The sequence below is a fragment of the Bombina bombina genome, chromosome 2, assembly GCF_027579735.1.
Source record: "Bombina bombina isolate aBomBom1 chromosome 2, aBomBom1.pri, whole genome shotgun sequence".
Classification (NCBI taxonomy): domain Eukaryota; kingdom Metazoa; phylum Chordata; class Amphibia; order Anura; family Bombinatoridae; genus Bombina; species Bombina bombina.
In genome coordinates this window covers 1,108,388,743-1,108,412,825 of record NC_069500.1, presented here as the reverse complement: position 1 = coordinate 1,108,412,825, position 24,083 = coordinate 1,108,388,743, and the positions used below count along the sequence as shown (strand labels likewise).

General features: G+C 36.7%; 1 protein-coding gene across 1 annotated transcript in view; it reads left to right on the top strand.

The window, feature by feature from the left end:
- The first annotated feature begins 202 nt into the window (after window positions 1-202).
- The window catches only part of DCHS2 (dachsous cadherin-related 2), a 546,419-nt gene continuing 522,538 nt past the window's right edge, over window positions 203-24,083 (top strand). Inside the window, exons 1-3 of the mRNA XM_053700224.1 lie at window positions 203-847; window positions 1,340-1,991; window positions 2,316-2,930. Of these exons, the coding sequence (XP_053556199.1) occupies window positions 225-847; window positions 1,340-1,991; window positions 2,316-2,930 (1,890 nt within the window). The 5' untranslated portion in view covers window positions 203-224. The remainder of the gene's footprint in view (window positions 848-1,339; window positions 1,992-2,315; window positions 2,931-24,083) is intronic.

The following is a 24,083-nucleotide window of genomic DNA, read 5'->3' as shown; positions in this document are numbered from 1 at the left end:
CTGCTTAGCTAGGGATCAGCTGAAGTCAGTGTATAGTCAGTGTATAGTCAGTGTTCAGTGTATAGGAGGCATCTGGACATATGAGAGCCTGCAGGTACCTGCATAGCTAGGGAATGGGATCAGCTGAAGTCAGTGTATAGTCAGTGTTCAGTGAATAATATAGGAGGCATCTGGACATATGAGAGCCTGCAGGTACCTGCTTAGCTAGGGATCAGCCGGGAGAGATGTTCAGCAGCAGTTACCTGCTTGTGCTGGGCTGCAGGAATAAGTTGCAGATGGTGGGTGGCAGCATGTGCCAGCTCCTGTGCCCTATGCAGCTTATGCTGATGCTGCTGTATATGGGCTGCTGTTGCAGGGCTCAGGTGTACAACCTAAGCTTGGCTGTGGACGAGGGGCTCCCTCCTGGCACCTTGGTGGGGGACATCCGAGCTGGCCTCCCGGAGCAAAGCCCGGGGGAAGGATTCTTTTTATCGGAGGATGGTGGGGAGTCCCCGGTTCTGCAGGACTTTCAGGTGGACCCGGAGACGGGCATCGTGAGGACGCTGCGGGTGCTGGACCGGGAGAGAAGGGAGCGCTACAGCTTCGTGGCTGCCACCCTGCAGGGAGAGGTTGTGCAAGTGGAGATTAGGGTGCGGGATGTAAATGATCACCCCCCGACCTTCCCGGTGCGCTCCCTGCAGCTGCAAGTCTCCGAGCTCACCCCTCCAGGCACCTCCTTCAGGCTTCCCGCTGCCCGGGACCCAGACTCCGGAGAGCACGGGCTGAGAGGTTACACTCTAGTCAGGGGCAAGCGAGGGGCGCCCTTCACTATAAGATACAGAGAGGACAATCAGAGGTCCAGGGAGGGGTTGAGTGATTTTGGGGAAGATTTGCCAACCGGTGAGCAAAGCGATGCAAATAAACATGTGAGTGATAGTGAGCCCAGAGGATGGTCAGACATCAGACAAGTGGGGGTAAGTGATCAGGGGTTAATGAAAGAACCAGGAGAATATGCACTAAACATTAGTAACAATACAGAAAGTGTAAGTCACGAGTTTCATGAGAGAGGACCATGGACAGGGGCATATAGAGATAATGAAGGTGCTGGGGAGGTAAAGGGACAAAGACAGGTAAGGGATTTAGACATCTATAATAATGGCCAGAGAGAGTTGTTAGCTGGGGATTCAAAAAGACTGGTTTATGGTGAAGGGTCAATAGTTGAAAGTAAAGAATTTGATGAATGGCAGAAAAATTGGTCCTTCACAGATATAGGGGGCCATGAATATGGGGAATATGCTGCCTCAGAGGGACAAGAAGATAGGGCTGGGTCTGAAGGTGAAGGGCAGCTGGATAGAACAAGTAGTGATCCCAGACTTCATCCATTAGATTTGGTGTTGTTACACTGGCTAGACAGAGAAGAAATAGACAGGTACCAGCTAGAGGTAGAAGCTTTTGATGGGGGTCACCCTCCCAGAACAGGAAGGCTTGTAGTAGACATTGTAGTGATTGATGCTAATGATAATCCTCCAAACTTTGATGAGGCAGAATATAAAGGATGGGTGTTAGAAAGTGCTCCTGTGGGAACCCCAATATGCACAGTACATGCCTCTGATCCAGATCTGGGCAACAATGGGGAGGTGATATATAGCCTGAGGACTGGGGATGGCTACTTCACAGTGGAAGAGCATAGTGGGGTAGTAATGGTAAGTCGTCCTCTGGACAGAGAGGAGCGATCATTCCATCAGTTAGTGGTCCAGGCCCATGATGGGGGAACCCAGCCAGAGATGTCTAGTGTTCTCCTATCTGTGAGGGTATTGGACGTTAATGACAACAAACCAAATATACAAATCACCCTACTTACTGACAGTGGGCAGCCAGAGGTATCAGAGGATGCTCAGATAGGGGAGTATTTGGCTCAAATTTTTGTTTCTGATCCAGACTTGGAATTTGTAGAGGAGCCCTTAAAGGAAGTTGAAGGAGATGAAAAGAAAGAAAGAGAAACAAGCGCAGGGGTATTGTATGATGATAAAGGCGAAAGTAAGAAGGATATATATCAAGACAAGGGAACTCAAGAAGGAAATAGAATGGGAAGGGAGGATCAGAAAAATGCAAATGGAAGGAAAGTGGGGAGAATGGAAGAGCAAAAAACAGTTCATGTATCTGAAAGAGTTGGGGAAATAGAGGAAACAGTAACCTTTACAGAACCAGAAATGAAGCCTAAACAATCTTGGAACTCACAGGTACAAACACATTTGAATAAAAAGTCAGTTGATGAGGATCAAGAGAAATCTGAGGGATATGGACAAAAACATCAGAATTTGTCCGGGAAATTAAAGGAACATAATCAGCATGTTTTTGTCAGTTTAGAAGGTGGAGAAGGAATCTTTTCCTTGCGTCCAGCTGGGCCTCAAATCTTCTTTTTATGTGTTGTGGGTCCTCTAGACAGGGAGCAGCTAGATTTATATGAGCTACATATTTTAGCTCAGGACTCAGGTTCCCCTCCAATGCAAAGCAAAAAGACATTAGTTCTGAGGGTCGTTGATGTAAATGACCAGCCCCCTGCCTTTGTACAACCAGAGGGATACCTAGCCATGGTTTCTGAGGCAACCTCTCCTGGAACAGTTGTACTCAGGCTCAGTGCCTTGGACTTGGATGAAGATGGTCCAAACTCCAGAGTGACTTACTCACTGCAACCTAGTCCTTATTCAATAGCTTTTCTTCTGGACCCTCATACAGGAGTGCTTAGCACAACCAAAACTTTGGACCATGAGACAGAGGCTGTTCTGAACCTTGTAGCAGTGGCTATAGACCAAGGTAACCCTTCACTGTCATCTTCTTGTCACATAACTGTCATGGTGGAGGATGTCAATGACAATGAGCCAGTCTTTCAACAGCAATTCTATAATGCATCGTTGCAAGAGCACTCACCATTAGACTTCTGCTTCCTTCAGGTAAGAACCAACATTCCTTTTTATCTTTTTTTTTGTGTGTGTCTGATAATTTAGTATTATGGATTACAGTATTTTAATAATAAATTCAATTAACTATTTGTCCAGTAGTTTTCATTTTAGTCACACCCACCTATGTTTATTAGGTGACATTATTTTCATTTGCTATTTGTAGGCTTTGCAAAAGGCAGGAATCAAATTCCCAAAATGTACACCTGATCTTTACAAAACTGTTTATAGAAGTTAATAGAAACAAAGACGAGGTTCTTTACAAATACATATAGAGGTTACCAAAAATGATGTTTAAACTAACACAATTAGCATAAGTTATGTAGTCCAATATATACATTTTCTGTGATGTGAACAGTTATCTGTCCAATTATATGGTTATTATTTAACTAAATTTACAGTGCTTGATAGATTAAACATTAATGTATCTTAAAGGACCAGTAAATACAGCAAATGTGTATAATCAATAAATGCATGATAACAACAAAATGCAATAGCACTTAGTCTGAACTTCAAATGAGTAAAAGTTTTTTTATGAGAAGTTTCAAAGTTATGTCTACTGTGTCATGTGATAGCCATCAGCCAATCATAAATGCATATACGTATATTCTGTGAATTCTTGCACATGCTCAGTAGGAGCTGGTGACTTAAAAAGTGTAACTATAAAAAGAATGTGCACATTTTGTTAATGAAAGTAAATTGGAAAGTTCCTTAAAATTGCATTCTGTATCTGAATCATGAAAGTTTAATTTTGACTTAAAGGGCCACTAAACCCAAAATCTTTCTTTCATGATTCAGATAGAGAATAGAAATTTAAACAACATTACAATTTACTTCCATTATATATTTTGCTTCATTTTTTAGATATCCTTAGTTGAAGAAAAAGCAATGCACATGGTGAGCCAATCACACGAGGCTTCTATGTGCAGCAATGAATCAGCAGCTACTGAGCATATCTAGATATGCTTTTCAGCAAAGAATATCAAGAGTATAAAACAAATTAGATAATATAAGTAAATTAGAAAGATGTTTAAAATTGCATTCTCTTTCTAAATCATAAAAGAAAAAATGAGGGTGTCATGTGCCTTTAAGTGACCTTTAAGAACTGTAAAAAGAGGTTTTGCAATTTTCATCACTTGCTGAGCAAATTATCGAAAACTGAAAACCCCTGCAACACATATGTAATATATGCGTTTCAGAGTTTGACAAAGCTATTTTTCGTTAGTTGCATATTTGTATTAATACATAAAAGTTAAAATTTAAATCTGCATGAGGGAATATCACTTTTGAATAGAATAATTTTTTCATTATGTTTGTACATTTTGTGTGTGTCAAAGCTATCACTTTTTGAATGGCATATGCTAATATGCTGCGAGTGCCTCTGCACCCACACTCAAATATCAATCATGTTTAGAGAGTCTGAGGTGTCATATACACAAATTGTGTAATTGCTGACATAAGATATGCCACCGCTAATTCTCTGAGCATCTCAGCAGATAGGGCATTTGAATGTATTACATGTGTTACTGCATATGGGCATATGTTACTTAAAAGGACACTAAATCCAATTTTTTTAAAAATGATTCAGATAGAGCATACAATTTTAAGCGACTTTCTAATTTACTCCTGTAATCAATTTGTCTTTCTACCTTTATTTAAAAAGCAGGAATGTAAAGCTTAGGAGCCGGCCCATTTTTGGTTCAGAACCTGGGTTACACTTGCTTATTGGTTGGCTGAATGTAGTCACCAATAAGCAAGCGCTATCCAAGGTGCTGAAACTAAAATGGGACGGCTCTTAAGCTTTACATTGCTGCTTTTTAAATAAAGATAACAAGAAAACAAAGAAAAATTGATAATAGGAGTAAATTAAAATTTTGCTTAAAATTGCATGCTCTATCTGAATAATGGAAGAAAACATTTGGGTTTAGTATCCCTTTAAACATTACAAGTATATTGCAAAATGCTTCTATTTAAAATTGAAATGCACTCAATTCATATATATATTTTGATTTATATGTCACTTTAATGTATTTCTGTATTGATGCATGATCCTGAGAAACACAATGGGTGAGAACCTACAGTAATCACAATCACCCACCTAGAGAGTCTACCTTACAATATTTGTGTGATGCACATACAGCACTTATAGGGAAATCAATATCTAGATACTGATATTTGCAGTCAGTACGATTTAGGATTTAACTCTTTTTTTTCATTTTTGCACTATAGAAAAAGTAAATAAAATGATCTAAATATGATGCTGGTAATCAATGCTAATAGACCATTGGTTTACTGTTCTAAGCTTAAAGGTATACTGAACCCAAATGTTTTCTTTCATAATTCAGATAGAGCAGGCAATTTAATGAAACTTTCTAATTTACTCCTTTTATCAATTTTTCCTTATTCTCTTGGTATGTTTATTTGAAAAAGCAGGAATGTAAGCTTACGAGCTGGACCATTTTTGGTTCAGCACGTTGGATAGCACTTGCTGATTGGTGGCTGCATTTAGTCACCAATCAGCAAGCTATACCCAGGTGCTGAACCAAAGATGGGCCGGCTTGTAAGCTTACATTCCTGCTTTTTCAAACATATCAAGTGAACGAAGAAAATTTGATAATAGGAGTTAATTAAAAAGTTGCTTAAAATGGCATGCTCTATCTGAATCATGAAAGAAAAAAATTGGGTTCAGTATCCCATTAATTTTGTTTATGTTTTGTGGTATTATCCTAACATTAAGGAACATTAAATATAAAATAAATGCTAGACAGAGTGATGTTTTAAAACAAAGATTAGCCTGAAAATAATATGTAGATATATTTTTTAAACCATATTAATTTTTTTAAATATTGAAAAAATAAGTGTTACATTTTTAGTGTCCCTAAAGCAATGAGGGCCACCATGTTGTAACCTAGGTTTCCTTCTCTGAGGGACAGTTATAAATGAGGTACTGTAGCTTTCAATCAATGACTGTGTGGACTATAGCGGTGTTAAGTTGGGAAGCATACAATTTTCAGAATTAGATTACAGGGCAAGGGGACAGAGTAAAAAAGTAAAAGTTGTTTTACTACATATAATTTAGCATTATATATTACAATCGTAATTAGTTTAATGTCCCTTTAAAGACTTAACTGAAAGCCCAATGTAACAAAAGTGTTCTTATCTCAATGAAAACATTATACCAGAAACCAGAATGTTTAAAATATTTTACCCATTGACCTCTAGGTCTCAAAGTGGTCAGGTAAGTGCTTCCGCCACTAAACTGTACTCTCCTTCTCAAGAGAATAAACTCATAAAATGCCTCAAATGTCATTGTCAAAGGAGAATTACAAATTCTGTGTTTAGAAAGATTTAATAGGCATCTTCATTTTGACCTTCTGTTCAATTTTGAGGCATATGGCAAAGTGTTAAGAGTTAGAGCACAAAAAACTCATCTGCCTTCTAATTACAGAAATCTCACACAGAACAGCCTCAAAAATATATAAATGTCACAAAATGTCATTTCCCTTTGTGGCACTGCATTCTTTTTGTTGTTCATACTGTCTTAATGGCTTGTTTGTTTTAAAATGCCTGATTTGGTTATTTACTTTTTGAAATAATTATTTATTTTGCGTTCATTTTACAGTAGCTACAGTGTAAAAAGAAAAAGAAAATTCATGTTCAGATATAACCTTACTGATAAAACAGCAGATTGTGTAATTTCGATTAATGATGTTTGAAAATCTCACTTTGAAGTTTGACAGTAATTTGACTTATTCCAAAACACACATAAATTAAAAAATATTTATATATTATTTGTACAAAAATTAAGTCTTCCAAACTTATAGAACTTGCTATGGCTCTTGCAGTCACCCTTGGTGAATTTAAATATGTTTATTTTAAAGAAGGTCACATTTTTGTCTGGCTGGGGCTTGTGCAAAAATCGGAACCCATTTGAAAATTAGGAGCATAGAAGAGGGTAACTGTAAATACATATAATCCCCTTATACACAAGCCCCCATTGCGGTAAACCACCCTTGCACCTTATTCTCCTACATAATCTATTACCAGATATGTATCTTATCCTGTTCTCGTGTTCACCATGGTCTGGTACATTTAAGGGTTCCCTGTTATATATACAAACATGTAGGCAATTATTAGGTTGAAAAGGAAGAGGGACCTGTTGCTATATGGCTAGATTAGGCAGAAGGCAGAACATTCTGTTGATGGACTTAAAGTAAAGAATTCTTGAGTTTTTAAATAAACAAAACACAAAACTAAATATATTTTCAGGGGCTTTAGGTGATGGGGTTTATATTTTAGAAAGGTTTCTCATAAAGGGACTTGTATATATGTTCATTATTTTAAATCTGGGGTGATTAAATTGGGAGTTTAGATGTAGGGGGCTACCAGTGTGAGTAGGGAAGAAATCAATTTAGATTAAATGGGGTATTTAGCAATAGGATTACATTTAGAGAGGGATTAGGTTTATTGTAATTGGGAATCGATTTGGTAGAGGTACAGAATATCACAGTTAGGGATAATTACTATGCGAGGGGTTAACACATTTATTTTTGATCTCTGAATTGAGTTTGTCACCTAGATGCTGTTGTAAGCCATGCACAACATTGTTTAGGTCACATGTTTGCATCTTGCCCTTATTAGAGGCATACAATAATGTACCATTTTGATTTTGGTAGAGTGCTATTACATGGCAGCTGTTGCCCAGCCATATATATATATATATATATATATATATATACATGCACACACACACACACACACACACACACAAACACAAACATTCTAAAGCACAGGGTTTGCATTTAAAGTAGCCTGAGTATCCAGTGAATTATTTTAATTGGCCTCTGTTGTTTAAAACGTTATAAATCAATAAAAATTGTTGCATAGGAAATTAGCACATCTAGGCAAGTATCCCCGCTTTCTTTTACCTAGAAAAACTCCATATACACTGTTACCAATGCACAAGAGGATTCTGGGTAAGATATGCAAATTAGATTTTCAACATCTCAGATTTTTTGCTTCATACTGTGTTAACACACAGTTATTCCCTAATAGGGAGAGTGCAGCAACAGTGTAACAGTGTATATAGAATTTTCCTGGGTAAAAGCAAGCAGGGATACTTGCCTAGATGTGCTAATTTCCTTTGCAACAATTTTTATTGATTTACTTTTGTGACATGGAGGATTTTAATCTCAGACTTTTTTCTCCACCATAATTTTAAATGAATTTTGATTTAACCCTGAAATTAGCTTTACCTAAGCAGCAATCAGAAATTTATCTGCTACTGATGAGTTCCAACATGAACGAAACATGCTGTCTAGCAGTGATTTCTGTATTTGCTTCACTCTCCCTATTAGGGAATCGCTGTGTGTTAACACAGTATAAAGCAAAAAATCTGAAATGTTGAATATCTAATTTGCATATCTTACCCAGAATTCTCTTGTGCACAGTGTATATGGAGTTTTTCTGGGTAAAAGCAAGCACTTTTATCTCTACCATAATTTTAATGAATCTTGATAAGTATCTCTTCAAGCCTATTGTGTATCTATCCATATACACACACACATACGCACACACGCACGCACGCATGCACACGCACACTCGCTCGCACACACATACTGTGTGGTATACACTATTAAAACAAAACAGCACTGATAAGATACATTTTAAAAACATAGCAGAATATGCCATGCTGATACAGAGTTAAAAGTAATCTTTAATTTATAGACAAAAAGAGAGGAGATAGCTTAATTGGTGAATGATCTGATTCCTAATCAGGATTGGTTAAAGATTATTATGGGTTAGACTGTCAATTAAAGGTCATAACAGGTAAAACAGTTGGTCTGATTGGAGGACCGTGGGGGAGATTTGAGATTAAATCTTAATTAAATAAAAGCTTCTCTGAATATCTGCTTTTTTAGAGAGTGCATTAATATTTTATGAAGTGGAGAATGTGTGGAAAAAGAGGTTACCCAGAGTAGGTAGAGCACACAAAAACTCTGCAAAAATGGTGTTAATGGTGATTTTGTAAGAGGAAAGCAATAGGTCATAAGAAGCGTGTGGTGGTGATTGTAGAAAAATTTAGACATTAAAGCAGAGATATAAAGAAATAAGTACAGATAGCCCTCAGTTTACGCTGGGGTTAGGTTCCAGAAGAAATGGTTGTAAATCGAAACCGTAAATTGAAACCCAGTTTATTATGTAAGTCAATGGGAAGTCAAGGAGTTAGGTTCCAGGCCCCTCTCAAAATTGTCATGAGTAACACCTAATACATTATTTTTAAAGCTTTGAAATGAAGACTTTAAATGCTAAACAGCATTATAAACCTAATAAAATAATCACACAACACAGAATATATAATTAAACTAAGGTAAATGAACAAAAACATTTGCTAAACAGCATTATAAACCTAATAAAATAATCACACAACACAGACTTTGCTTGCATTTTTCTGCAAACAGTTCTTTCTATGCATTCCAATCTGGACTGATTTATAGACAGGAAGTTCTTGTTCCTTTGAAATCTGCTCGATAGCTCAGGTCTGGTTAAACTGATTAATTTCAGCTTGCTTGGCTTTGCTGCAATACAAGCGGACAGCTCTACCTACTGGCTATTTTCATTGCTTTTCAATATCAGTCACATGACTGGATAAAAAGGTTGTTATTCTGAAACAGTGTAAATTGAACCGTTGTAAAACGAGGGCCACCTGTATTAGTAAAGGATTTTAACTTTGTTCAGCTGGATTCAAGAAATCAGAAAAAAGGACTTCCCTAGTGGAGCAGTAATATATGGTATTAGATTGGGATTGATATTATTGATGCTGTATAGTTGGTTGAATGAGGATGTAACAAACATTTGGGTATATGGGGTAAAAGAGAAAGATATAATGGACCCAGTATAGTGGACTTGATTGATGGTCATCAACAGTAAGGAAGATTTTATGGAACAGTAAGTTAGAAGTGGAGAAAGTATCTGAAAATGTTTTAAATACATTTTTGTTTACATGATGAGCAGATATTGGGTGTCTGGATGAATGTTATTGCAATACAAAGATGTTGATTGCCACTACAAGATTAGATGTACACATATAGCTAAACTCTCAGGTCTGCACCTTGTGGACTCCAACAGGCAAAGGTAGTAGAGAGGTAGGGGCTCCATGAAAGGATACTGTAGAGAACTGGTTAGAAAGACATCATAGAAACCAAGCGGGGGTAATGTATGCACAACAAAGGCCAAGTAAGGTAAAGGAGGAGGTGATAGTCACTGTATTACAATGGAAAGAAGCCATTTACCAAGGAGCCTCCAAGGCATTACAAAGGAAGTAAAGGGTTTAGGTAATTTTACACTAGCCTTTCCAATACTTTTGAGGCAGAAATGTAGGATCATAGTTAGATGGTGAATTAGGGTCACTGGAGGGTATCTTAGAATAGGAGTAATAATTATATGTATTTGGTTAATGTTAGAAGTCTTTGGAGGGCAAATGAACAAAGGAGGGAGTTGAAAGTAGAGAAAAGGTGTTTGAGGTCAGATGATAATGTAAATATATAAATTAAAATTTAAGTTGTTTAAAGGACCACTCAATGCAGTAAAATTGTATAATTAAAAAGTGCATTATAAAAAGACAATGATTTAACATCTACTCTTAACTTCAAATAAACAGTAGATTTTTCTTCTGACAAATTTATTTTTCTACAATTTTCCAGCCCCCTGTATCATGTGACAGACATTAGCCAATCACTGACTAGTATACATATAGCCTGTGAACTTTTGAACATGCTCAGTAGGCGTTTGTTCCCCAGAAAGTGTGAATATAAAAAGACTGTGCAAAATTTGATAATGGGAATAAGTTGGAAAGTGTCTTAAAACTGCATGCTCTATCTGCATCATAAAACTTTATTTTGACTTGAGTGTCCCTTTAAGGAAGTGCAGTGCCAAAGTATAGTATCACAGAATAAACTTAGCATGAATAAATGCTTCTTGAGAGCATTTGCATTGTTCACAGTGCAATAGTTACATTTTGGTGTGGGGATAGTGTGGCACAAAGTGATTGGTGAAATTGTTGGTAGAGTTTAATAATCATTAGCATGGTTACAGAAAATTGTATTTGTTATATAAGATTAGCAAGAAGAGGTTGAATTATGTTTGCTGGTAAATAACATCGATATTTCTCAAGGCTTGTAGAGGATTAGTAGAAGGGTGGGTGGGTTAGAAGATAAGTTGAAACTGCAAGTTAAGGGCTTTTGTAAGGACATGGAATGAGGATGCTGGGGTAGTGAAAGATTTTAAGCAGATGAGAGAAAACAAACAGCTAAATTACGAGTTATGCGCGCTATAGGGGAATTATCGAACGCAACAAAAGCTGTGTTATTTAACCCTCTATAGCGCAGCCATTACAAGTTTTCAAACATCCGGCTTGTGCATGTGATATGGTGGTTTTAAGTTCCATACTGCACACAATTCAAGCGCTGTTTTGACTTGCTCGTGCACGCTTTCCACATAGAAATCAATGAAGTGCGGAATGAAAAGCTCCGTAACGCAGGCCCATTGATGCCTATGGGAAAAAAAGTTATGTTTAAACCTAACACCCTAACATAAACCTCACGTCTAAACACCCCTAATCTGCTGCCCCCCAATTCGCTGACACCTAAATAAAGTTATTAACCCCTAATCCGCCACCCCCGACATCACCGACACCTACTTAATGTTATTAACCCCTAATCTGCCACTCCCAATATCGCCGCCACCTAAATAAAGCTATTAACCTCTAATCTGTTCCCCTGCACCCCAACATCTCCCATACTATAATAAATCTATTAACCCCTATTCCGCCGCTCCCCGACATCGCCGCCACTAAGTAAATCTATTAACCCCTAAACCTCTGGCCTCCCACATCACTACCACTAAATAAATCTATTAACCCCTAAACTGCCAACCCCCCACATCGCAACAACCTAAATTAAACTATATTAAACTATATTAACCCCTAAACCTAAGCCTAATGTAACCCTAAACTTAACCGTAACCCTAACCCTAACACCCCCTAACTTTAACATAATTAAAATAGAGCTAAATTAAAGTTCCAATTATTAACTAAAAAAATACCTATTTAAAACTAAATACAAACTTACCTGTGAAATAAAACCTAAAGTTGCTACAATATATCTAATAGTTATATTGTAGCTAGCTTAGCTTTTATTTTTATTTCACAGGTAAGTTTGTATTCATTTTAACTAGGTAGACTAGTTAGTAAATAGTTATTAACTATTTACTAACTACCTAGTTAAAATAAATACAAACTTACCTGTGAAATAAAACCTAAGCTGCCTTACACTAAAACCTAACATTACAAAAAATATAAAAACCTACCATTACAAAAAATAAAAAAACCTACCATTATAAAAAATAACAAATGAAACTATCCAAAACAATAAAATTCCTATTCTAATACCCAGTTTTTTTTTAAAAAAACACCCCAAAATAAAAAACCCTAATTTATAATAAACTACCAAGGGACTTTTGTAGGGCATTGCCCTAAAGTTAACAGCTCTTTTGCTACAAAACAAACACCTCCTAACAGTATACAAACCCCCACCCCCCAAACCCAGAAAATAAAATTAAAGTAAAACCTAATCTACCCATTGCCCTGAAAAGGGCATTTGTATAGGCATTGCCCTTAAAGGGGCATTTAGCTGATTTGAATAGCAAATAGAATTTCAGTAGCTCTCATCCTATTGGCTGATTTGAATTTCCAAAATCAAATCAACCAATAGGAATGCAAGGGACACAATTTTGAATTGCGTACCTTGCATTGAAGATTCAGTGTATGGCGGCGACCGTATGAAGAGGATGCTCCACGCCGGATGTTTTCAGGATAGATCCACTCTGCGCTGCCAGGATGAAGATAGAAGACCCTGCCGGGATGAAGATAGAAGATGCTGCCTGGATGAAGATGGAGCCGCCTGCCACCTAGATGAAGATGGAGCCGCCGGAATGAAGATCCTTTCAAGCAGGACTTCAGCAACTGTAAGGGGATCTTCGGCGGGTTAGTGTTAGGATTTTTTAAGGTTTTTTGGGTGTTTTTTTTTTTAGTTTAGGGTTTGGGCTTTTCGTAAACAAGCTAAATGCCCTTTTCAGGGCAATGCAAAAGAGCTAAATGCCCTTTTAAGGGCAGTGCCCATACAAATGCCCTTTTCAGGGCAATGGGTAGCTTAGGTTTTTGTTAGAGTTAGGTTTTTTTATTTTGGGGGGTTGGTTGGGTGGTGGGTTTTACTGTTGGGGGGTCTTTGTAATTTTTTTACAGGTAAAAGAGCTGTTTAATTTAGGGCAATGCCCTACAAAATGCCCTTTTAAGTCTAGTTTTTTTTTTTATTTTGGGTGGGCTTTTTTAATAGGGCTACTAGATTGGGTGTAATTCTTTTTTATTTTTGATAATTTTGTTTGTTATTTTTTGTCATTTAGTGTTTGTTATTTTTTGTAGTTTAGTATTTTTTCTTTTTTGTAATTAGATAGTTTGTAATTTTTATAGTAGTGTTAGGATTTTTTAAATGTGTAATATAATAATTTAATTGGTAGTTAGTTTAATTTTAGTTTAAACTTAGTTTTTTTAATTTGACAGGAAAGTTTTAATTTAATTTAAGATAGGGAAATTGTAATTTTAATATAAAGTTAGGGGGCGTTAGGTTTAGGGGTTACTAGTTTAAATTAGTTTATTGCGATGTGGGGGGCTTTCAGTTTAGGGGTTAATAGTTTAATTTTGTATATTTCGTTGTGGGGGGCTTGTGGTTTAGGCGTTAATAGGTTTATTATAGTGGCAGCGGAATTAGGGGTTAATAACTTTAGTATAGTACTGGCAATGTGGGCGGGTGGCAGATTAGGGGTTAATAATATTTAAATAGTGTTTGCGATGCTGGAGGGTGGCGGTTTAGGGAACTTTAGTATAGTGGCGGCGATGTCGGGGAGCGGCGGAATAGGGGTTAATCATTTTTATTAGTGGTGGCAATGTTGGGAGCAGCAGATTAAGGGTTAATAACTTTAATATAGTATTTATGATGCGGGAGGGCCTCGGTTTAGGGGTTAATAGGTAGTTTATGGGTGTTACTGTACTTTGTGAAAGTTTAGTTATGAGTTTTATTTAACAGTTTTGTAGCATAAAACACATAACTACTGCTTTTAGATTGCGATACGGATCTTGTCAGTATAGGCTGGAACGCAAGCTTTTTAGCCTCAACGCAAAACTCATAATGGCTGTGCTATGGAAGTCCCATGAAAAAACTTAATTTTTACGTGTACGGGACTGACGTTGTGTTACAGGCTAAAATGCTTGCGGTACAGCTATACCGACAAGACTTGTAATGGCTGCAATGCTGTTTAACGCTGAAATTAAAAAATTTTCAGTGTTAAAACACGAACACACAACTTGTAATCTACGTGAAAGTGAATTGAGTGGCTGACATGTTGTGTATGTAATCTCTAGTTAGAAATGAGCTTAAAGGAAGAAGACCAACTCAATAAGAACAATGAAATCACCAAAATAAGAGTGGATGAGAAATGAGTAAATCAGGCAGAGAATATATGTCCATCAAAATATTATTAAAATGTTGCATCACAAAAATTAATGGTCTCACGCTGCAAACTGAGTTTATAAAATATGTTAGCGCGCCCTTGGCAGATACTTCTACATTTTTTGTGAAACCCACTGATATATTGATATACATTTTACAATGCAAGGACTTGTTTAGGGATATGAAAATACTTTAAATTAAGAATACAGAGTCTACAAATTAATTGAAATAGAGTTATTGTCCAATACAATTCTATTCTCCATCTTCTGCCTTTCTTTTGCCATGGGGCATATTATTTTCTGTCTGAAAAGCGTATTAATATGTTTTTCTACATCAATCTCCATTAAAGTCTAGGGAGAGTCTTGTTGATAAATTATGTGATCAACATAATTCATTTGAATCAAGTTTAAGCCAAGTCAAGTATTGGGCTCAAAGAAAAGTTTAACCATTTACATATACTACCTTATGCAGTAAGAGCATTAACTTAGTTTCTAGGAAATTTTACATTACATTTAAGTTAAACTACATAATAACAATACCAAAGTCAGCCCTTAGATGTTGACTCAAACTGGGGAGATGTAGTCAGTAGACAACGATGTATTAGAAACAGAGGTCTCTTGACAAAAATCATTTTACAGCGTGGTGTTCTGTTACAGTCACTGCTATGCCCTGATGCTTAATCTTTAATGCTGTATTTATGTTATGAGCATTGCCATGAAGCATATAGCGTGAAAGCTGTTAAGGACCATTTATAAAGGTCCTCTATCAGCAGTGCTTTTTGAGCTTGGAGATGCACAGTGTATCTTGTACACCAGTAGCGTGTCAGACATATAACAGGATTTCCAGATATTCTAAGCTAGTGTTAGTAAGATAGATTTACAGAAAAATGAAAAACAATATGCTTCCTTTCCATGAGAATTGGGTATGGAATGGAGGGTGCAGTTTTAAGCAAATACAGCAAAATAATGTACATTTTAATTAATGTATATTACCGTTCTTACTTCTCTCTGTTGAAGCAAAACAGACATCAGTTATGTCCCTGTAAGCTTATACATGTATTTCCTTATATGCACTTTTATTGCACAAGATCCAATTCCATTAAATGGGTTTGTTTTTCTATGGTAGGTTCAGTACCGGTTGCCACTTGTACTAATCCTTTCCCATTATTTCTAAATCAAAGATTTTTTTTCTTTTTTTTTTTCTAAATTTACTTTGATACTTCTCTTAATCAGAGCATGCGCCAGAAAGCCTGCATTAAATCGTATATCATAGCTGGGCAAATGTTTGTGCAGAGCGTAAATGCTGAGATACGCATCAGCAAAAAAAAAAAAGAGATCTTGATACAGTAAAATGCATTTGAGGCAGTGTAAATGCTCATATAAATCTAAGTAACAGAAATAGGTTACTACATTTTTATAAGCAGCCAGAGTAATCTTTGATTTTGGGCATGATATATGTCCAGTAGATAATTTCAATCTAGAAGCTCACTCTGTAAAATATCATTTACCTAGAGCAGTGCAATATGAATTTCGTTGTTATAGCGGGATTCAAAATATACATGTTGACATTATATATCTCATATTCAAGTAAAAATGAAAATGCTTTAGCCTAACAAATTATAGGTCTCATTTACTCATGTTTTAATATAAACAGGATTGGGTAGGGTACTTCAGAGGAATGAATGCAATACAGGCTATAAAGCAAATTATAAATGAAAAAAATGATTGAGCTATATGAAGGTCACATAGAAAAAATAATTTTAGTACACATCTTCAACGGCCCATTTTTTGTTCATTACCTGGGTTATGCTTGCCTATTGGTGGCTAAATGTAGCCACCAATAAGCAATCGCTATTTAGGGTGCTTAACCTAAAATGGTCGGCTCCTAAGCTTTACATTCCTGCTTTTTAAATAAAGATAGCAAGAGAACTAATAAAAATTTATAATATGAGTAAATTAGAAAGTTGCTTAAAATTGCATGCTCTATCTGAACCATGAAAGAAAAACATCCGGCTCGATTACGAGTTGTGCGTTAGGCTGAAAAAGCAGCATTTACAGGTCCTAACGCTGCTTTTTCACTACCGCTGCTATTACAAGTTTTGCAGGTATAGGTGTACCGCGCACTTTTTTGGCCTTACCGCAAAACGACTTACGTAAACTTTGTAAACCCTTTTTTGTATGGGACTTCCATAGCGCTGGTATTACGAGTCTTTCCTGGGAGGCCAAAAAGTGAGCGGTACACCCCCTACCTCCAAGATCCCTAATGCATTTTAAAGTCAGTAGTTAAGAGTTTTATGGTACAACGCCGTAGCATAAAACTCATAACTAAAGTGCTAAAAAGTACACTAATACCCATAAACTACCTATTAACCCCTAAACTGAGGCCCTCCCGCATCGCAAACACTATAATAAAAATATTAACCCCTAATCTGCCGCTCCGGACATCGCCTCCACTATAATAAACATATTAACCCCTAAACTGCCGCACTCCTACATCGCAAACACTAGTTAAATATTATTAACCCCTAATCTGCCGCCTCTAACATCGTCGCCACCTACATTATACTTATTAACCCCTAATCTGCCATCCCCAACGTCGCCGACACTGTATTAAATGTATTAACCCCTAAATCTAAGTCTAACCCTAACACCCCCTAACTCAAATATAATTACAATTAATCTAAATTACTATAATTAACTACATTATTAATAGTTAAAACTAAATACTTACCTGTAAAATAAACCCTAAGCTAGCTACAATATAACTAATAGTTACATTGTAGCTAGCTTAGGGTTTATTTTTATTTTACAGGCAAGTTTGTATTTATTTTAACTAGGTAGAATAGTTACCAAATAGTTATGAACTATTTACTAACTACCTAGCTAAAATAAAGACAAATTTACCTGTAAAATAAAACCTAACCTAAGTTACACTAACACCTAACACTACACTATAATTAAATAAATTACATAAATTAAAAACAATTCAATAAATTAAATACAATTAGCTGAATCACAAAAAAACAAACACTAAATTACAGAAAATAAAAAACAGATCTTTAAACTAATTACACCTAATCTAATAGCCCTATCAAAATAAAAAAAGCCCCCCCAAAATAAAAAAAACCCTAGCCTAAACTAAACTATCAGTAGCCCTTAAAAGGGCCTTTCGCGGGGCATTGCCCCAAAGTAATCAGCTCTTTTACCTGTAAAAAAGAATACAAACAACCCCCCAACAGTAAAACCCACCACCCACACAACCAACCCCCCAAATGAAATACTAACTAAAAAAACCTAAGCTCCCCATTGCCCTGAAAAGGGCATTTGGATGGGCATTGCCCTTAAAAGGGCAGTTAGTTCTTTTGCGGCCCAAAGCACTAACCTAAAAATAAAACCCACCCAATACACCCTTAAAAAAACCTAACACTAACTCCCTGAAGATCGACTTACTGTTCTGAAGACCGGACATCCATCCTCATGGAAGCGGCAGAAGTCTTTATCCAACCAGGCCAAAGTCTTCAATGAAGCCGGGAGAAGTCTTCATCCAAGCCAAAGTGGTCCTCCAGACGGGCAGAAGTCTTCATCCAGATGTCATCTTCTATCTTCATCCATCCAACGCGGAGCGGGTCCATCTTCAAGACATCCGACGCGGAGCATCCTCTTCATCCGGAGTCTTCTTACTGAATGAAGGTACCGTTAAGTGACGTCATCCAAGATGGCATCCCTTAGATTCCGTTCGGCTGATAGAATTCGATCAGACAATCGGAATGAAGGTAGAAAAAATCATATTGGCTGATGCAATTCACTTACCGGGAGATGTCTTCATCCAAGCGGCAAGATGTCCTCAACGAAGCCAGCAGAAGTGGTCCTCCAGACGGGCAGAAGTCTTCATCCAGACGGCATCTTCTATCTTTATTCTTCCGACGCGGAGCGGCTCCATCTTCAAGACATCCGGCGCAGAGCATCCTCTTCAATCGACGGCTTCTTCGGAATGAATGTACCTTTAAGTGACGTCATCCAAGATGGTGTCCCTTAGATTCCAATTGGCTGATAGAATTCTATCAGCCAATCGGAATGAAGGCAGAAAAAATCATATTGGCTGATGCAATCAGCCAATATGATTGAAGTTCAATCCTATTGGCTGATCCAATGAGCCAATAGGATTGAGCTTGCATTCTATTGGCTGATCCAATCAGCCAATAGGATTGAGCTCACATTCTATTGGCTGATTGGAACAGCCAATAGAATGCAAGCTCAATCCTATTGGCTGATTGGATCAGCCTATAGGATTGAACTTCAACCCTATTGGCTGATTGCATTTTTTTTTAACTTTTTTTGGGTGTTTTTTTTTTTTTTAGATTAGGGTTTGGGCATTCTTAAAAGAGCTAAATGCCCTTTACAGGGCAATGGAAAAGAGCTCAATGCCCTTTAATGGGCAATGACCATACAAATGCCCTTTTCAGGGCAATGGGTAGCTTAGGTTTTTGTTAGAGTTATGTTTTATATTTTGGGGGGTTGGTTGGGTGGTGGGTTTTAATGTTGGGGGGGTCTTTGTATTTTTTTTCAGGGAAAATAGCTGATTTCTTTAGGGCAATGCTCTACAAAAGGCCCTTTTAAGGGCTATTGGTAGTTTATTGTAGGCTACGTTTTTTATTTTGGGGGGGCTTTTTTATTTTTTATAGGGCTATTAGATTATTTGTAATTGTTTTTATTTTGGAGAATTTTGTTTGTTATTTTTCGTAAATTAGTGTTTTTTTTGTAATTTAGTATTTTTTAATTTTTGTAATTGTAGATTTTTTTTTTATTAGTGTTAGGTTTCGTTAAAGTATAATTTAGTTTATTTAATTTGTAGTTATTTTTTTTTATTGAGGTTTTATGATTTGGCATACAAGCAAGGTATTACAGAGAGAGAGAAAAAACAATACAGTCATATTTCACAAATTGAACAATTTTTCATCAATAATATAGACAGGCAGCATTAGTAAATTATTTCGATAAAACAACATAGAAAGACATGCCAATAAAGCTATGAACCTTCTCCCCCACTCCAGAGGCCACTTTTGGACCACATTATATGTAGAATAAGAACAATAGAAGGTACATTGATACCAAGGAGACCACTCATGGGTCTCAAATTAACCTCAGATTTTTTTTTTAGGTGTAATATTGTTAATATTGCTAATTATCCCCATTAAATTATCAGCTTTAGCAGTATAAGGGATCCCTACCACAGGGAGCAGTAAAAATAACATTTTGTAGCGACTGATTAAGATTAAAATAAAGAGAGAAAAAAACTGCTGCGTAGCATTAGGGCACTGGACAATTACTTACAAGGCAACAAGCATTCTTAATAAAGTTACCAAGACCTAACATTTTTAGAGATGCAAGTTATGGGTATTAATATGGAGGAGTAAGGTTAGTATGTTCAGCTCAAATGTACAGTTAGTACCACTTAATGGGCTGGGGTAAAGGAATAAAGATAGTATCAAGAGATCACCATAGTGAACTTGTATCTTTTAATAAAGCTGTGTTTGTAATAACTATTAGCGTATTCACATATCTTACATTGCAGATTGAGTTTTAGTTATTTTAATTTTAGTATAATAGTAATGTTAGTTTAATTTATAGTTTAAACTTAGGTTTTTTTAATTTCACAGGTAAGTTTTTATTCATTTTAAGATAGGGATATTGTAATTTTAATACAAAGTTAGGGAGTTGTTAGGTTTAGGGGTTAATAGTTTAATTTAGTTTTTGGCGATGTGGGGGGCTGTCGGTTTAAGGGTTAATAGGTTTATTTAGTGGCGGTGATGTGGAAGGCCAGAAGTTTAGGGGTTAATAACTTTATTTAGTGGCAGCGATGTCGGGGAGCATTGGAATAGGGGTTAATAACTTTATTATATTGTGGGCGATGTTGGGGTGTGGGGGAAATAGGGCTAATAACGTTATTATAGTGACGGTGATGTCGGGGATCAGCAGAATAGGGGTTAATAACTTTAGTTAGGTGGCGGTGATGTTGGGAGCGGCAGATTAGGGGTTAAAAACTTTATTTCGGTGTTGGGGGCAGCAGATTAGGGGTGTTTAGACTTGAGGTTTATGTTAGGGTGTTAGGTTTAAATGTAACATTTTTTTCCCCATAGACATCAATGGGGTTGCGTTATGGAGCTTTTCATTCCGCGCTTCAGATTTTAGTTTTTTTTTCTTACAACCTCTCCCCATTCATGTCTATGGGGAAAGCGTGCACGAGCATGTCAAAGCAGTGCTTGGATATTGTGCGGTATGGAGCTCATATCGCACGCACAAGGCAGCTTTTTAAAAACTTGTAATGGCAGCGCTATGGAGGTGAAATAATGTAACTTTTGTTGCATTCGTTTCGCACCCTCTATAGCGCAAAACTTGTAATCTAGGTGTATGAGAGCATATTAAGGTACGTTCACATCTTGAGTACTATATTGCAGTAGTCCAGTAGTACAATGTTTGTAACTATACATATAGTACACAAGACATGCACATCCCTGAGCCTACTTCAGTATGTTTTCATTTAAATCAGCTGAGCCTCTGCAGAAGATATTGAGCTAAATGGGTAACTTTAATCATTGAAGCAAATAGGAAAGTTTTTTTTAAATCCTATTCTATATCTGAAGTTTAAATGTAACTTCATTTACCTTAACTAATTTGTATGAATATCTAGAAACAAGGGTAATTCATTCTGAATAATTTAAAAAAAAAAAAAAAAAATAGAAAACAAGACAAATTGTTTAACCAGGCTTCAATCTGAAATAAATGATGTGTTATAACCCTCACGAAAATATAAATGCTAGTCATTTCTGTAGCTTATCATGGCTTTGTGTGCAGTCAGTAGCTAAGATGGTAATTAATAGTCATTTGTAATGGTATTGTAAAACAGGATAAGGACTGTGTAATGCGAGCTCACTAATAATTTCTGGTGATTTCCTAAATGCTCATGCCATGACATCCAACATCACTTTGATGTCAGATATTGTGAATAGACTCTCTTTCCTCATTATGCAGTAAACAGCATCAGAAAAAAATGTTAGCAAATGTTTCTGATGCTTTTTTTTTGTAGCTTTGTGGACTGTATCCCCTTATAGGGAAGCAACATAAAAAAGGGTTCAGTATAGTCGGCGTAGCAGGAATTAAAGGATGTACTCTAAATTGCCGGCCTGCTGGAAGCCTTAGTTCGAATCATTATGCTTACCAGGTAGAATATTTAGTACAAAAAGTTTGTAAATATTACCCAGCTACTAAAACGTGCCTGGGAGCAAATTAAAGGGACATAAAATAGGTTGAGATCTGTGCGTATCCTAAAAACGCTAATTAATTAAAAATAGTTTGCATACATTTTTTTTTTTTAAATTGCTGGCAATTATTTTAAAATAATTTTCAAAAATAAGCAAAATGAATTACATAACTAAGCTGCCTGGAGAAGCCAAGTCCACCCCCCCCTTATCAGTGTTTAGACACAGGCATTGTATTTCACCTGAGTTCACAGCTTCTAGGCATGCTCCAGCAGATAATCCCTATTCACTTTTGCATTATACCTAAATAACAATAGATATAGATACAGCCATAGAAGGAAATGTGTGGGGGGAGTTAGAGTTTTACAATTCAGAAACTAAAAAGAAAGGGTTTACTTTTAACTTGTAATACGTGGCCTGCTCGCCACTTTGTAATCTAGCCCATTCTGAATTAGGATCAGTAATGCAAAAATAGGTATAAGAAAGCCCATTTAAAATGTCTCTGCTACATTCGCCTCATAATCGGCAAAGCATCAAGCCAATTGATTTTTATATGTTTTTGAAATGTCCCTTCAAGCAGACAAAGCAATAAAACACATATCTGTGTATACAGCAAAGAATATATAACAAATAAATACATGTGGAGGAAACATTCCCAGTAAACTACAATAGTCTATCTTCATTAAGGAAAGTATATAGGAAAACCATGTGTAGGTAATCAAGAAACTTAAAAAAAACTATGTAATTCTAAAATATTTTGATTAAGAAGTCCTGAAAGGTAAGATATAAAACTCAGTACAATCACTTTCTCATATATTTCACTTTGACAAATACTGTATTTCTTATAATATTGGAGTCATTAAAATGTGAAAAGGTAAAAAGGTTATGTGAAAGATTATTAAAAATTCCTTGGGGTGCACTTTATGGCTCATTTATGAAGAAAGTTGGAAATTTTGATTCTATATATTTTTTTTTTTTAATGATGAATAATTATGCACAGAGGAACATATTTTCATAATTTTCTTTAGATCTTTAATAACATGACACTTTTTCACGATCTTAAAGGCAATTAAAGGGACATTTAAATCATATTTGTATATGCTTGGTATGAATCTGAAATGACCAACTGCATTGGCAAAGATCTGCATAACAAATACATGTTCTAAAACCATTTAAAAACTATTACTTTAAAATGTACATTGTATTTTAATCCATCATTATCTTCCTGACTGTTTGTCACAATGTAAAGCATAGCTCACTATATTAAATAGATTTTACAGACATCCCAACCTGAAAGAACTCATTTCAGGGAGGTGCCCCCCCTTCAACTGTGCCCCCCCTCAAATGCCCCCCAACCGTTCCCCCCTGTCCCAATTCAGAATTCCTCAGTGCTCTGATTATGAAATAGTTGAAAATGTTATCACAAAGAGTATGTGTGTGTGTGGGGGGGGGGAACACCCATCTAAAGACAAGATGAACCTTGCATGTATAAATATCTATGTAACCATTTTATAGCTATAAAGTATGGGAGTCTAGCACAATTTACAGTGTAGCAGTTTGCACAATATACAGCATGGGAGTCTGGCACAATTTACAGCATGGGAGTCTGGCACAATATACAGCATGGGAGTCTTGCACAATATACAGCATGGGAGTCTTGCACAATATACAGCATGTGAGTCTGGCACAATACACAGCATGGGAGTCTGGCACAATATACAGGATTGGAGTCTGGCACAATACACAGCATGGAAGTCTGGCACAATATACAGCATAGGAGTCTGGCACAATATACAGCATGGGAGTCTAGCACAATATACAGCATGGCAGTCTGCACAATATACAGCATGGCAGTTTGGCACAATACACAGCATGGGAGTCTGGCACAATATACAGCATGGGAGTCTGGCACAATATACAGCATGGGAGTATGCACATCTCATTTGTATCAGGTCTGCTATGTCTCGCACCGCACTAGAGATCAGGAAGGAGGAGAAAATCCAGAAATGAACGCAGTAACTATTTACATTGAGCAGAACGGAACAGTGACACCTACATGTAGAAATGAAAAGTGCAGACACAAATTTGATTTTCTCTGGCACTGCTCTTTCCGGGTTTAATTTGCGGGTGTCAGGGAGCCGCTATTTCAATGCGGGAGACTCCCAGAACTTCCGGGAGAGTTGGGATGTCTGAAGTTACCCATATGCTCAAGTCACTTGAAAGCGATGCAGCATATCTTTAAACAGCTGACTAGCAAATATCACATGAACAACTCTGTAAAAAAGTGCTTTTTGAGACGTTATATTTTAGCTACACTTTTTACTGTCGTAT